This window comes from Haliaeetus leucocephalus, unplaced genomic scaffold (genome assembly GCF_000737465.1).
Source record: "Haliaeetus leucocephalus isolate CR32 unplaced genomic scaffold, Haliaeetus_leucocephalus-4.0 Scaffold273, whole genome shotgun sequence".
Lineage (NCBI taxonomy): Eukaryota > Metazoa > Chordata > Aves > Accipitriformes > Accipitridae > Haliaeetus > Haliaeetus leucocephalus.
Window position 1 is genome coordinate 2,472,616 of NW_010972709.1, and position 13,607 is coordinate 2,486,222.

Below are 13,607 nucleotides of genomic sequence, written 5' to 3' on the forward strand. Positions count from 1 at the left end.
ATCGCCGCTTCTTTTACCTCCATTTTATGAAGGATAAGAAAAGTTTTTAATAACTCAGTCTGCTCAGACCTTTGAAATTGGCATTCTGCAGAGGTCTGGAGGTCAGGGGTGTTCCAGTAGGTAGATGCTGAGCTCGGTCAAAGTCCTCCAACACTTTAGTGCAGAGCCTGACTCCAATATTTAAATACCTGGGCTGAGTGGCTGTTTGGCTGGCATCTCTTGGCAGGTGAATCTGGCAGTCGGGCCCTTCTGTTTGACACTTACTTGGAGGCTGATGTTGGAGCAGGCAGAATGATTCTTTCACCCAGGATGCTGACATTTGCATAATTTCTTTCATTTTTTATCCCTGACCCCAGAAATGAGGCGCCTTCTCCAAGCCCTTCCTCCAGAGAGAATCTCGAGTCCCTTGTGGCTGAACTGGAGAAGACAGTTGCTTCCCTACGGAAACAGGTAAAACTTTGTGCCCCAGTGTTTGTCTTCCGTGGAGTCACCCCAGGAGCAGGATTTAGCTATTTGCTACGGGCAGCCTCTGCAACTTCTGTGTCCTCCAGAGCCAAGACCAACCATCTGATCAGAGGGAACAGGTACAGAAGAGGTAGAGTAGGGAGAGAAGAGATGAAGCTGAGCTCTGTAAGTTCAGACCTCTACAACTGTAGGGTAAAATGCAAGTTTGAGCCTCAGCAAAAGTAACTTGAGCCAGCACTTTCTTCTTGTATTTGAGCCAGGTTAAAGACTATCTGTGCAATGGTGCAGACTCCTCTTTCTCATCCCCACCAGGTGAATGTACTAGAGAGCCAGCTGAGGTGGCACCACAGGAACACCAGCACTCATGGACAGGGGAAGAAGACTGGAGACAAATGGAGAAAAAGATGACCATGTCACCGTTCGTATAAGGTCAGTGTGTTTGTTCTGGGCTGGGATCCAAGTGGTGGATCAATGTGGTGCTGCTGAGCGTGTGGTGGGACACCTCAGCAGTCTTCACATCCAGAAGATGCTGTTGCAGAAAGGGATGGAGCAATCTGGTGATGAATGGGACGAGAGGTAATAGGCTTAAATGCAGCAGGTTAGGCACTCATTTCTACCAGTAATGATTAGTGACTCACTGGAGTGGGTTGTCTGGGGACGTTGTGGTGTATCCATTCCTGGAGGTCTTTTAAGAACTGGTTTGGCAAAGATGGGGAAAGACTTAAGTATAGGACGGACTAGGTGGACTGGGCGAGGTCTCTCAGGCCTATTCTTCTGGGACTCTGGATAGGTTTCTTCTAACAACACTTAATATCATAACCCCAAATCCAACAGCCTCCAAAGGACCTTTGTGGGGAGAGAGATATCACAAAGCTCAGTGAAGGAGTAGATGGACTGGTTCCCCCTCAGGGAAACAAGGACATCTGGGCAGATGGAGCAATCCAACATTTGCTTACATATTGGCAGAGATTTCCCCCTCAACATCTGAGTCATTGTGCACCTCTCTTCTGAAGGCAGCAGTCCTCTGTTTGCTCAGCTCGAGCCAAGGGAGCAAGGCTGTGAAGTGCATGTCTAAAGTCACTGTCAGCACTTGCCAGCCTGGGGACTCCTGCTGCTGCTCAGCTGTGGCAGGGTGCTGGCAGAAAGCTGCCAGACCTCTGGTCCCTGGTGTTTAGGGGCACGGAGAGCACAGACTGAGCTCCCTGAGCCCGCTTTCCATGGAGATCTCTGCAGCCTTGAAAAAGAGGATGAACAATTCACTGGCACCTGCCAGTCTGGAGAAGGTTTTTAATGGTTTTTATGTGTTGCAAATGATTACTCCAGGGACAGGAGCAGAGGAGTTACGCAGAAGCGTTGTTCTGCCAGGCAGTCTGTACTAGAAGGAGCATCCTCTGGAAGTTAGATTACAGGATAGGGCAAGCAAAGGCTGGTCTGTGCCGGTAATCTCAGCAGAAAGCAGAAGGGGAAGCCTGTAGGCTGGCTATACTGTTTTCCAGTCTGATTTGGTGTGTTGGTCCTTACAGATTTTCCAGTCGAACAGCAATTCCCCTTTAGAAATTTGACATAAATTACAGTGTGACACATGAGTTAGCTTTTCCTTGCCATCATTTCAGATCCTTGAAGTGCACTCTAGCGTTTACAGAGTCCCTGAAAAGTATTCCTGTGGGTTTAAAGGGCTGTCGCTGTTTTGGTGCTGCAGTTCTGCATGCCCCAGACCTGCCAGGCGCTGTACAAACAGCTTGCTCTGCCTCCAGCTGCCTCCCATAAAGTTTTTCTGCTTTCCTGTGCTATTTCAGGTGCCCTGTGACCTGCACTCCCGCTCTCCACCAGCCAGTCCAACCCACTCCTACAGGGCTCAGAAAGCAGCCACGAGACCCCGCGATGCTCTGCCTCCTCTCACACCTCCTGTACCGCTCCCTGTCCCAGGACGACTGTACTTTCGCCTGTATTGAACCCTCTGCACTGATTGCCTACGAGCCCCTCGGCCCCTGGACCGTTCCTGCCCTTGTCAGCCTCCCTGGGATGGGCTCTGCCTTCTTTGATGGGGACAGACCAGCGGTCTGCCGAGACGCCGCTTTCTTCCGCAGTCCCCAGGAAATGGAGAATTATTGAAGCTGCTTTAGTGCCACTGTTCTGCTCTTGTCCTCCTCCCACGCGATGCTGTCGTCATCTACCTCCCCTTGTCTGAAATGTCCCATGGGCACCCAACCGAAAGAATTCATTAAGAAGCAAAATCTTTCTCATATGCACTGTGGTGCCAGGAAGCATCTGGAGAAATCTAAAAAAAAAAATAAATAAAAAAAACCCAAACAAACAAGAAACCCAAAACAACTCCCCAGCCAGCTTCTCATGCCAACAGAAGGAGCAAGAGGAACCTCGGGGCCCTGGCAAGCACCGTTTGGGCTGGGCTTGCCATCCCTGCCAGCAGCGAGAAGGTGAACCCAAGGCCTGGGGAAGTCTCCCGGCTGTTTGGGTGCTTCAGGATGGGATGCCAGACACAGCAGACCGTGGCCGCCCTGATGCCACGATCAGCTGCTGTGTTTTGCCAGTCCTCGGGTAACGAGCGGCACGTCCTGGGTTACGTGACCCTGTGAGTGACCCACCGTTACATGCCCGGTGCTCAAAAACATTTTCTTCGGCGTGACCTGCATTCTCCAACTTTCTGCCCCTTTAGGGGTTTAATTGGATTTATGTTTGTCTTCCCTTTTTTTTCCTCCTAAAAGGCTCTTTGCTGGAAGACGTATTTTGAGTGTAAACGTAACAGGACCTGGAACAGAACCTCAGATAATTAGATGTAATGGGCGCTCTCATTAGTGGAGGGGAGCTGCTGTTTTCTGTCAGTTAGTACGGGGGAACACTATGTGCAGTATTTGACACAGGGATGAATGCAAAGTGCTGTTTGTGTTTATTGCTCCCAGGTGCTCTGCAACTAAACCAGGACTATGTAACCAGCTCTACTGAACAAGTCTTCTGGTTTTGTTGCTCTTTGGAGGTGCTTTTTAGTGGTGCTAGAACTAAGGTCCCTGTGTATCCACCATAGCCCCAAATCTGTGGACAGATCGTTTTTTAATACATCTTTGTTAGCTGGTCGCAGGGACTAAAGAGAAAATACTTGATCCATCAGATATCTGTGCCTTCCTTATCTTTCTCACTTTTCCTACATCCTCCCACCTTCCCTCCCACAGTGCAAGGACCAGAAACTTTTATGAACATGCTTTTTCTTTTCTTCTTTTTTTTTTTATTTTTAGGTGTTTTATAGTACCAAAGGGATTCAAAGCAGCAGGGATGCTCCTGGAACTTAATAGGAAAAATAAAAAAGATACTAGAGAAAGGTTGTGATTTATCAGCTATTTCCTGGCGTGGGACTCTGAGCTGTGTGTGCGTGTCCTGTGCAGACACAGGTTTGCGGTGATGAGTGTGTTATGCATGTCTGGTAAGTTCAGCTCAGAGGCAGTATTTAGTCCTCAGGGATGTTTGTCATTTTGAAGTACTCTTTCATTTAGGTGCAAATCAAGATCCAAAGCCTTGCGTGTTATAAATCAGCTGCACTTGTCTATTGCTTGTACCACTAGAGAATCTAATCTGGCAAAGGTCAATAAAGGTAAATCAGTCTCCAGTCTCCTTCTGCAAACCACAAGTTTACCAAGTCTTCATTCAAAACAGTAAGGCATAAACGTTCGGTGCTTGATCTAATCAGATAATCTCTAAATGCATAACCAAGCAGCCCATTTTCCTCCTGATGGAGTGTGAGGTGAGGAGCAGACTTGCCAGAAGCGCTGCAGAAGGACAGCAGAGGGGGTGTCCCTTCCCCATGTGTTGCAAACCTTTCTGCGCTCCATCCTCTGTTCCCCTCCCCATGCTGAAGTGGGAAAAATACACAGAGAAATTACACATCCCTGCGTGCCGCCGAGGGCGAGGCTGTGTGCTGGGCAGGTGGGGGAAGATCTTGGGGGAATTACCCATATATTCAGGTGCTACTTTGGTGAGTAGGGAGCAGAATATTTTATTAAAGACTCCCTTTTTTCCTCATTTCCATTTGTGCAGCAACGTGCTGGGCATGCTCACGGAGCGCTGTGTACTCCTGCCCTCTGTCCTGGGCTTCTCTGCCTGGGAGAGGGTGAGGAAAGAGCTGACCCCCAAACCCAGATATTGAAATCCAGCTTTTGCAGGTTGTTTGGGCATCATGGGACACGCAGGACGCAGGACACGGCAGGCCTAGAGCTATTGACCCAGGGATGGGTCCAGTTTATTCCTCATACACCATACAGTTGCAGTCTGCAACCTAGACCCCTACAATTAATTTTCCTTTTTTTTTTTAAGCATCCTCTTTCAAAACCCAACTGCACACCCAAAATGAGCTACCCGGACCAATTACAAGCAGAGGAGGATCGAAATAATGGGCTCAAGGCCCGGAGCGGAGGTGCCAGGCACAAAATTCCCACTAATTAGATGGAACAGTTAAATGACAAAACCCAGGCAGGGGCTGGGAGGGGGGTGGGGGGGGGCTGGCACTGAGATTTCTCACCGGAGCAGCGATCTTCAGGTGGCTTAAAGCGCACATGCAAGATGCGAGGTGGGAATCTCCGTCCTTCGGCCGATGCCTGTGGTTGCTGGGGTTTGGTGGCGGAGTTGTAGCATGTCTGTGTCCGAGCATGACCAGGACCACGATGTGCTGACGGCAGCGGGAGCCGGGGGGGCTGCGTGTCGGGGTCTTGGCTCGGGATGCCACTCAGGCGCCTGGGGCTGATCCAGACCCTGCATCAGATGAGGACCTCCTGATGCTGAGGGGGACCTATCTCTGCTGGATGCCAGCAAGCACCAGATCCTGGTGGATCTGGGAAGTGGATTCCCTAGAGATCCTCTGCAATGGGGAGTTAGTGGGAGGAGGCAAATGCTTTAGCGGGGTAACCCTGGGAGGTCATTGCAGACCGAAAGGAAAAAGGATCTTGTGTTATAAACCCCACAATATCCACCCAGCAAATATCCAAACCACTTCAGATCTCCTCAAAGGTTATTTCCTTAATTCTGTTTTAACTCGCGCATATTTGTGGATGCAATTATTTTCCTATGGAAAAAAAAATACCCTCCCACACAAGTGAGATCAAGACTATTAACTCGAGTCAGCCACTTGTCACAAGAGCTGCTTGAAGAACAGAGAGCTGTGTTTACGGGTGCTCTAGTAACAAGCAGGAGAGCAGACCATAAAATAATAATTAAAAAAAAAAAAAGAAAAAAAAGCCGTTCTTCTCCGAGAGCGGCGAGCCTGGCTCCAGCTGTGCCCAGCTCCCAGATGTGCCCGTGGGACTCCCGCCTATAGACTCGTCCCACCTGCAGACTCGTCCCACCAGATCAACCAGTTTCACTTTCAGAAATAGGAAGTTCGCCGGGAAGGGCCGGCGAGCGCCCAGACGTGCGCGAGGGACGCGGGACGGCGGCATGAGCCGCCCGGCCGGCGGCATGAGCTCTGCATCGTCCTTTCCTCCGGCCTCGAGAAGAGCGGTGGCATAGACCACCGCATCCACCGCATCCACCGGGGATGGAGCAGTTTGTGCGGAAGCGTTTGACCTTCCTGACGTCCTTCTGGAACAAGCTCCGTCCCCGCTCCGTGCCGGAGAGCTGCTCGCTGGGGTATCTTGGTTCTGATTCCGTTTCGCTGCACTCGGAGCCGAACTCCATTTCCTTCATCCCCAAGTCTTCTCTCTTTATCGCTTTATACGCTTTCACAGCCCGGAGCGCGGAGGAACTGAGCGTAAGCGCAGGGGACAAACTTCGTGTCCTCAGAGAAGAAGGAGACTATGTCTTAGCCCGGCGGCTGCTGGGGGAACCGGCCATGGGGTACGTTCCCGCTGCGTATGTGGCCAACCTCAGCCAGGGCACCTCCGCTCACCGGCCGTAAGTATCCGATGCTCCGGACCCCTTGGGGGATGGAGGCTGGACCAGGGTGGCATATCCCTGCCCAGGGAAAGGCAGCGCTCGCCCTCTGCCATGGCAGGGAGCGCGACCTCCTCGTCCCCTGCTTTTGCCATCAGCGGCGGTGGGACCGCGTGGGGATCTGTCCTCCCTCGGGCATCCCTGCCGTGAAGGTCCTGCAGCTCACGGCAGTGGGGTGGAGGTATTCGGCACAGCAAGCGAGGGTTGGGGGGGATGCAGAGATGCTGGTCCGCCTCCCGGGCGCATCACCCTCACACGAGATGGGATGGCTCCGGGCTGGGACGCGGCGCGATGGTGCGCAAGGGTGCAGCTACGGTGCCAAATAAACGGGCTCCTGCTTGCTCCAGCTCCTCTCCCTCTTGCCCCACATTAAAGGGGAGGCAGCGGGGAGGGAGGGAGCTGGGGAAGCTTGTACCTGAGCCCTGCCAAAGGGCCCAGGAGTGTGGGGAGAAGCAGTTTGGGTTGGGACCTGCTGGGAAGCCCGGAGCTCTGTAGAGCCAAGCCGTGGTGCTGCTGCTGCCGTCCAGCTCCTGCTCATCCAGGGTCAGGGGCTCCCTCCCTGTCAGTGCCTTTCCCACCCGACATGGAGCTTGGGTTGATGTCTCAGCCCTCCCTCGGCTGGGGAAAGCCCAGGCTCATCGTTGCGTAAGGCAGCCCGGTCCCAACACGCCGGGCAAAGCGCCCCGAGACACTGCTGCTCCCTCTGCACCAGGCTCTGAGTCACTCCGAGCAATGGGGAGCGTGTGGACGGGGTGGGTGTCATCACCCTGCAGACTCCCCCGGCACTGCCGGGGAGCAGGAGTAAAGGAAAGGACCGGGGGGAAGGTGGGAAGGGTCCCTGATGTGCAGAGGCAGTGATTGCGGCCAGTGGGATGGGAGATGCCGCACCGGCGAGGACCGTGGGGTCGGCTCGCTGCTTTAGTCCCGTTGCACGGAACAGTTGGGCAGGCTACAGGCGAGCGTGCACGTGTACGTGCACGATTCGTGCCCAGCCCCGTCCCCAGGATGGAGGCGAGGGGGATGCCGCGGCGTGGGTGGGCGGTTGGCAGCAAACGTGCGTGGCTTTGCAGCCGGAACGAGCCGCGAGCACGCAGACTCTGCGGAGCCGCAGGTCAGAGCTGGGTGGTAATTTGTTCAGCTTGCCGTAACCCCACGACGTATAATTTCCTGCACGGCTTCTCAGACGCTGGCGATCCCAGCTCATGACGAAATCTTGGGCTTCTCACGTCCTGGCTGTATTAGCCTGGATGAAGCAGCATCTTCTCCACGCTGCCGTGCATCCCGCTGAGTCGGGACCTAGGCAGCCAACCTGCCTTTTCTTGCTGGAGATTTGGTGACGAATCTCGGCGCTGACTGGGCACAGAAGAGGGGTTTGGCTGGGTCCTCCCTCCTGGCTTAGTGCTGCTGAGGTCCCTGACCAGTGCTGCCGTGTCTGGAGCGGCAAAGAGCAATTCCCAGCGATGTTTTCATTGATGCGATTTGCTCAGGCGCTCTGAGAGCTGGTTGTGTCCATCAGCCGCAGGTCAAGAAGTGCAAAGCGATGCTGTGTCTGTAGCTGTTGCTTTTGTGGCGGGACAGATGGGTGCAAGCCCACCAGAGCATCAGCCCAGGTGCTGCGCTGAGCTGCAAGTATAAACCTCCTGATTTTTTGGGATGGAGCTGAGACCTGGCCAGCTTGATACAGCGGTGACCAGACACTGCTGGAGAAAACGCTTTGCAGTCAGCAAGCTGCAATAAAACGCAACAAGTGCCCGCAAAACCAATCCAGCGAAGCAGCCCCGACGCGGGCTGGCAATGGTAGCCGCATTTACAGGCTCTGAGCTGTGGATCAGCCGCCGTGCCGCTCGCTTGGTGACTGCCAGGGATGAGCAAAATGGTGGGAGGGAGCTGCTCCCCCTCCCTGGCTCAGAAGGTGCGGGAACCCCTGGGGTGGATGTGACCGCGTCTGTGCATCATCTCCTTGCACCACGCTAACCCCTTTGCTCTGCTTTATTCTTATTATACCCAGCTGGTACTTCAGCAAGATCAGCCGAAACGAAGCCGAGCAGCTCCTCCTCTCGCCTCCCAACCAGCACGGCTCCTTCCTCGTCCGCGACAGTGAGAGCAGCAAGGGCGAATACTCTCTCTCAGGTAATTTTGTGGCAATTATCCAGAGAAAATTAGCACAGGGAAAGGAACTGGGCTGTTCCTTAGGGGAAGCTCCTGGCTTGGTCAGCAAGGGGTGAAAAACACGGAAATACGTTTCAAGTGCTTTACAGCATCTTGTTAAAGTGAATTGACTGCTTTCTGAAAGCGTAGGGAAAGCTAATAGATGCAGGTATGGATTGCCGAATTACTGCGGCAAAGGAAAGTACGTTTCTCCCATCCAGGGTATGGAAGCCATAAACAATTCACAGCGGCTTAATGACGGTTTCGTGGCACAAACTCCCAGGATTTCATTCCAGCAGCTTTTGTCATCTGAGGGTTGTCTAAAAATATGCTGCCATTCCAGATTACCAGGGCCTGGGCTGCTCCCACATACAGAAATCAGGGGGCTTCGGACCAGGCAGTGCTGTTACAAGTCTGGTCCGATCCATGTAAAAACAACCCCCAAAAATTCACGGCGAACCCCACATCGGTCCCCTGGGCTGCAGCGTGCCTGCGGGATGTCCAGCCACTGCTGGTTTATCCACCTGGAGCAGCAATGAGCTCTGCTGCTCTCCGAGCAGTTCGTTTGTGTGGGGAATTATCTCTGCTAATAAAGCATCACCTCTCCGGTCCAAATGAGCCCCACTCGCCCGTGGCCAGGAGTCTTCTGAGCCAGGAGGTGGGAGAAAAAGGAGTGATGGGGAGTGGGATGTAACACCCCAGGGGCGAGTTAGGTTGCTTTAGGGTGAATTAATAGATCGGATGCCTGGAAAGGAGAGAGGGTGAGAGTCAGCAGGGAGGTGGGAAGGAGACGGCGATTGCACAAGCTGAGTTTTCCCCCGCCTGCGCTTCCCCGCAGTGCGCAACCACGCGAAGGTCAGCCACTTCCGAATCTGCAAGAGCCCCGGGGGAAGCCTCTACATCCAGAAGGGGCATCCCTTCCCCGACATGGAGGAGCTCCTCGCCTTCTACACCGAGCACTGGAAGGTCATCCAGAGCCCCTTGCTGCAGCCCTGCAGTCCCGCGGTGCGTACGCCAGCGGCACGGCTCGGACAAGGTCCCGGGGATGGCCAGGGTGGAAAAAAGGAAAGAGAAATTAGGGAAAAAATAGCAACAATTAGTCTATCCATTTGGGATTTGAGCTTTATTAAACTAAATTTAAAATACACCATTAATATAGCTGCCAGCATCACCTTTTATCAGCCATGTTAAGGCCAGGGCATGGCATTTATACGTATTTTTGAGCGGCCAAAATGCACAGGCCTTTCTGAAATGTCTTCTCCACGTTGAAGACTAGAAATTGCGTTGTTACAAATCCCTTTGATGCTGAATCTGGAAATACCTGCGCTTCCAATTTTTTTCCTAGACTATAATAAGACCACATTGCTTTTTATATAGTTTCTATGCCAATTAGTGTGGCACTCATAAAGCCAATTAGAGTATTAATCCCAAATTGCCAACTCATTTCCTGATTAGAATTCCATCCACCGATTATGACTTAGAAATAACAATTAAACATGTGAATAATCCGAGAGTGAAACCAAAAGGTGAAAGATAAAATAAATGCTTAATGAGCCAAAGTCTGAATCAGCCATAATATGCAATAATACTCATTTACTCATTTTTATTTATTGGTGGAAATGGAAAAAAGCCACGTTTGAGGTCTGATGAGGAGAGAATCATGACTCGAATTCCTAATATTTCATGTAGCCTCCAAAAATCTCCCCCCTTGCATATACCAGCTCCCAGCAGGGGTAATGCAGAGGATGCCCCACATGCTTTGTGCCCCCAATGAACGTTTAGCAGAGGGAAAAAGCAATGCACAGCCTGCAGCCCCAGTGCAACGCAGGTGGTGGAGCACCATGTCCTGCTCGCTCCTCTGCGGTCGACGGACCTTGGTGGGCACCAAGAGCTGGTGTGGGCTCCACCAGCAGGTCCTACCCGGCTGGCCGGTCCAAGCGTGCAATGTCCATTTTGCAGACCCCCCCCGAGAGGGACGGCTGGGAGCGCCCGCGCTGGGAATTCACCCTGCGGAGGAAGCTGGGTGAGGGCTACTTTGGAGAGGTGTGGGAAGGACTGTGGAGGAACACGGTGCCGGTGGCCATCAAGATCATAAAAGGTAGGTGGAGGAGCAGAGGTTAACAGTGGCCAACTGGGTGTCTCATTCACTGCCACATCGTTCACCCCCTTTTGTTTCCTAATCCTCTTGGTCGCTGCGTCTATCTTATCGAGCGAACTGTGGTAGGAACTGGCAAGTCGCCACTGGACTATTTCTGTGGACCCACCTAAGCTTGGGCTGCACCTTTACAAAATGGCTCCGTCCAGTGGGTTTGTGATAAGTCACATCAAGTCAAGTCCAATGGGTTTGTGATAAGTCAAGGCCAATGGGTTTGTGATAAGTCAAGTCCTGATGGGATTATGATCCTGAAAATGGCAAAGCCTGGTGAAAAGCGTCTCTTGGGTGTTTGGATCTAAGACACAAGGTGTACAGACATGAACTTTGAGAACAGGGGTGGGCTGTGAGGAGGAAAAATGTCCTTATCCCAGTTGGAGGTGCTGAGCTCCCATCGTCCATGTAAGAAAGTAGCTCGTAACAGCCGCGTTGGCTTTCTCCCCCAGCTGACATGAAGGCAGAAGACTTCACCAAGGAGATTCAGAACCTGAAGCGCCTGAGGCATGAGAAGCTGATCCAGCTACACGCCGTCTGCTCACTGGATGAGCCCGTGTACATCATTACTGAGCTCATGCGGAAAGGCAACCTCCACAGCTACCTCAACAGTGAGTACCCATGCCGGCACCACGGGGAGCGGGCTCCTGGGGCAGTGCTGCTCTGCGGATGCTTTCTGTGGCCCAGAATGGTCCTGTGAACCCGAGTGGGGACCCTCAGAGAGTGCAAGCCTGGGTTTGGTCCCGTTTAGCTCGGTGGTAATGCAGAGCATTCCATGGGCACTTGGTGGAGATGGTCTTGGGTGACCCCAAGACCCAAAGACACAGTCTGGCGTGAGCCTTTTGGTGTCTGCATTGGCTGGGTCTGTAGGAGTCCCTGGGAGCCCAGCCGTGTTGGTAGGGACCTTCATCCCTCCTTCTTCACCCACCCACGGTCTGCCAGCTCCCACCAGCGCACAGAAACCCCACTGCCGTGTTTGGGTAACTCTGCCTTCATTAGGAACGAAATGGCCAAACCTCCTCCTGCGCCGGCAGCATGGTTTTGTTCATGCGCAGAGCTAGTAACAGGCCGTGGTCTACTCGTCACCCGGCCATCGGTTTACTTTTCTTGGCGTTTCTTTTCCTGACCCAGTAATCATTCTTGAAGGGAAACAAGACAAACTGCTCCCACCACAACCTGTTTTTCTGCTGGGTACAATCCCCTCCTCCCCCACACTGACCTCATTTTTGGTTGGGGCTCCAGCAGCATTTGGTGCTGGAGGAGCTGGAGCTTGCAGGTAGGACAGGTTGAGAAGCCCGGCTGGAGATTTGCATGGCAGAAGGTCACCTTTAGCTTTGAACGAGCCATAGATGTCTGCACCCTCGTCGCAGCACAAGGCACTCTTCAGAGCTCACCCCAGTCCCATTCCCGAGGAGCACGTGGCTGTGCTGAACTTTCCACACAGTACAACCAGGACGGTTAGGGCAGGACCTCCAGTTCGAGATTTTACATGTTCCCCTGGTCCCATGTTGACGGCGCAGGGTCTCCTTCCAAACCAGAAAACCCCAAATAGATGTTGCTAGATTGCCCCCAACGCTTGGATCGTCTGGGTTAACAGGTCCTGAAGGGAAGTCCCTGGGCACCTCCCACCTGCTCAACATCGCCTGCCAAGTAGCGGATGGGATGAGGTACCTGGAGGAGAAGCACATTGTCCACCGGGATCTGGCGGCCAGAAACATCCTGGTGGGAGAGGAACTCACCTGCAAAATCGCTGATTTTGGACTTGCCCGGCTCCTCAAGGTGGGTCCCTTCCATCACCCCAGGCCACCCAGCTGCCCCACGCTGCAGCCATTCCCCTGCCGTCCCCTTTCCCAACCCGCAGCCCCAGCAAAGCCCCAAAAGCAGCGGCTGTGTTCATCATACCATCCCTCACGACCCGTTGTCCTCCCGTTGCTTTTCAGGATGACATTTATTCCACCAGCAGCAGCACTAAAATCCCGGTGAAGTGGACAGCCCCGGAGGCAGCCAACTACCGCACCTACTCCCTCAAGTCCGATGTCTGGTCCTATGGGATTCTGCTCTACGAAGTCTTCACGTATGGACAGATCCCGTATGAAGGTAGGGCTGCCAGCCCCCTCCACATGCCAGGCAGCTGGCCCACGGTCCCCAAAAGCCACCACGTCATGAATTGTTATATCGTCCCTCCCATAAGGGATGTGGAAGCAGCTCCTAGAGCATGAGCAAGTTATTGTCCGCTTTGGGGATTGCTTAGAGGGACTTTCAGTGCTTGCAGAGTAGGTGCAGGAGCTGGGGGCAGGAATGTGGTTTGGGCTGGATGATCTCCCCCAGCCTCTGCTCTACCAGCCTCCTGGCAGAGAGACACCATTTCACAGCAGCGCCAGTTGACATCATGGCCCACGCAGGTGTACCTTCAGGGCATCCTCTGGGGACATCAGATTCAGGGCCATTTTCTCCTTCTTTGCAGGAATGACAAACCAAGAAACCGTACGGCAGATCACCAGGGGCTACCGCCTTCCCCGGCCCAGCTCCTGCCCTCCCGAGATCTACAGCATCATGCTGGAGTGCTGGAGCGGCAACACGGAGGAGCGTCCTACCTTCCTGGCCCTGCGGGAGAAGCTGGGCTTCATCTACAGACGGCTGCTCAGCTCCCTCTCCTGAGGGACCATCCTTCCCACCATCCTTCCTGCACAAGCCCCTCCAGGCCAGCTCTTGCCAAGAAGCTCCTTCCTTCTGGTTTGCCCTCTGACAGGGCTCCAAGGAAAGCACATCCCCCCCCAAAACCAGCCCATGGTCCCTCTCGGTCAGGATGCAGGGAGGTGGCTAAGGGAAAAGGCAACGAGTTGTGGAGACCTCGTTGCCAGTGCTTGGCTGTGTAGCAGTCTGGGAAAGCCCCGTGGTAGCGAAGGCATCACCCAGA

At 53.4% G+C, this 13,607-nt stretch overlaps 2 protein-coding genes across 2 annotated transcripts in view; both read left to right on the forward strand.

The window, feature by feature from the left end:
- Positions 1 to 2,976, forward strand: part of LOC104833189 (peroxidasin homolog) — a 35,001-nt gene extending 32,025 nt beyond the window's left edge. Inside the window, exons 21-23 of the mRNA XM_010569765.1 lie at positions 357 to 450; positions 778 to 894; positions 2,262 to 2,976. Coding sequence (XP_010568067.1) covers positions 357 to 450; positions 778 to 873 — 190 coding nt within the window. The 3' untranslated portion in view covers positions 874 to 894; positions 2,262 to 2,976. The remainder of the gene's footprint in view (positions 1 to 356; positions 451 to 777; positions 895 to 2,261) is intronic.
- Positions 2,977 to 6,001: 3,025 nt separating this feature from the next.
- LOC104833018 (tyrosine-protein kinase Srms-like) lies at positions 6,002 to 13,348 on the forward strand. The gene is made up of 8 exons (XM_010569503.1): positions 6,002 to 6,357; positions 8,405 to 8,526; positions 9,383 to 9,549; positions 10,504 to 10,642; positions 11,143 to 11,301; positions 12,288 to 12,469; positions 12,631 to 12,787; positions 13,155 to 13,348. The coding sequence occupies exons 1-8, from the start codon at positions 6,002 to 6,004 to the stop codon at positions 13,346 to 13,348; spliced, it is 1,476 nt and encodes a 491-aa protein (XP_010567805.1).
- The last annotated feature ends 259 nt before the right edge of the window (positions 13,349 to 13,607 follow it).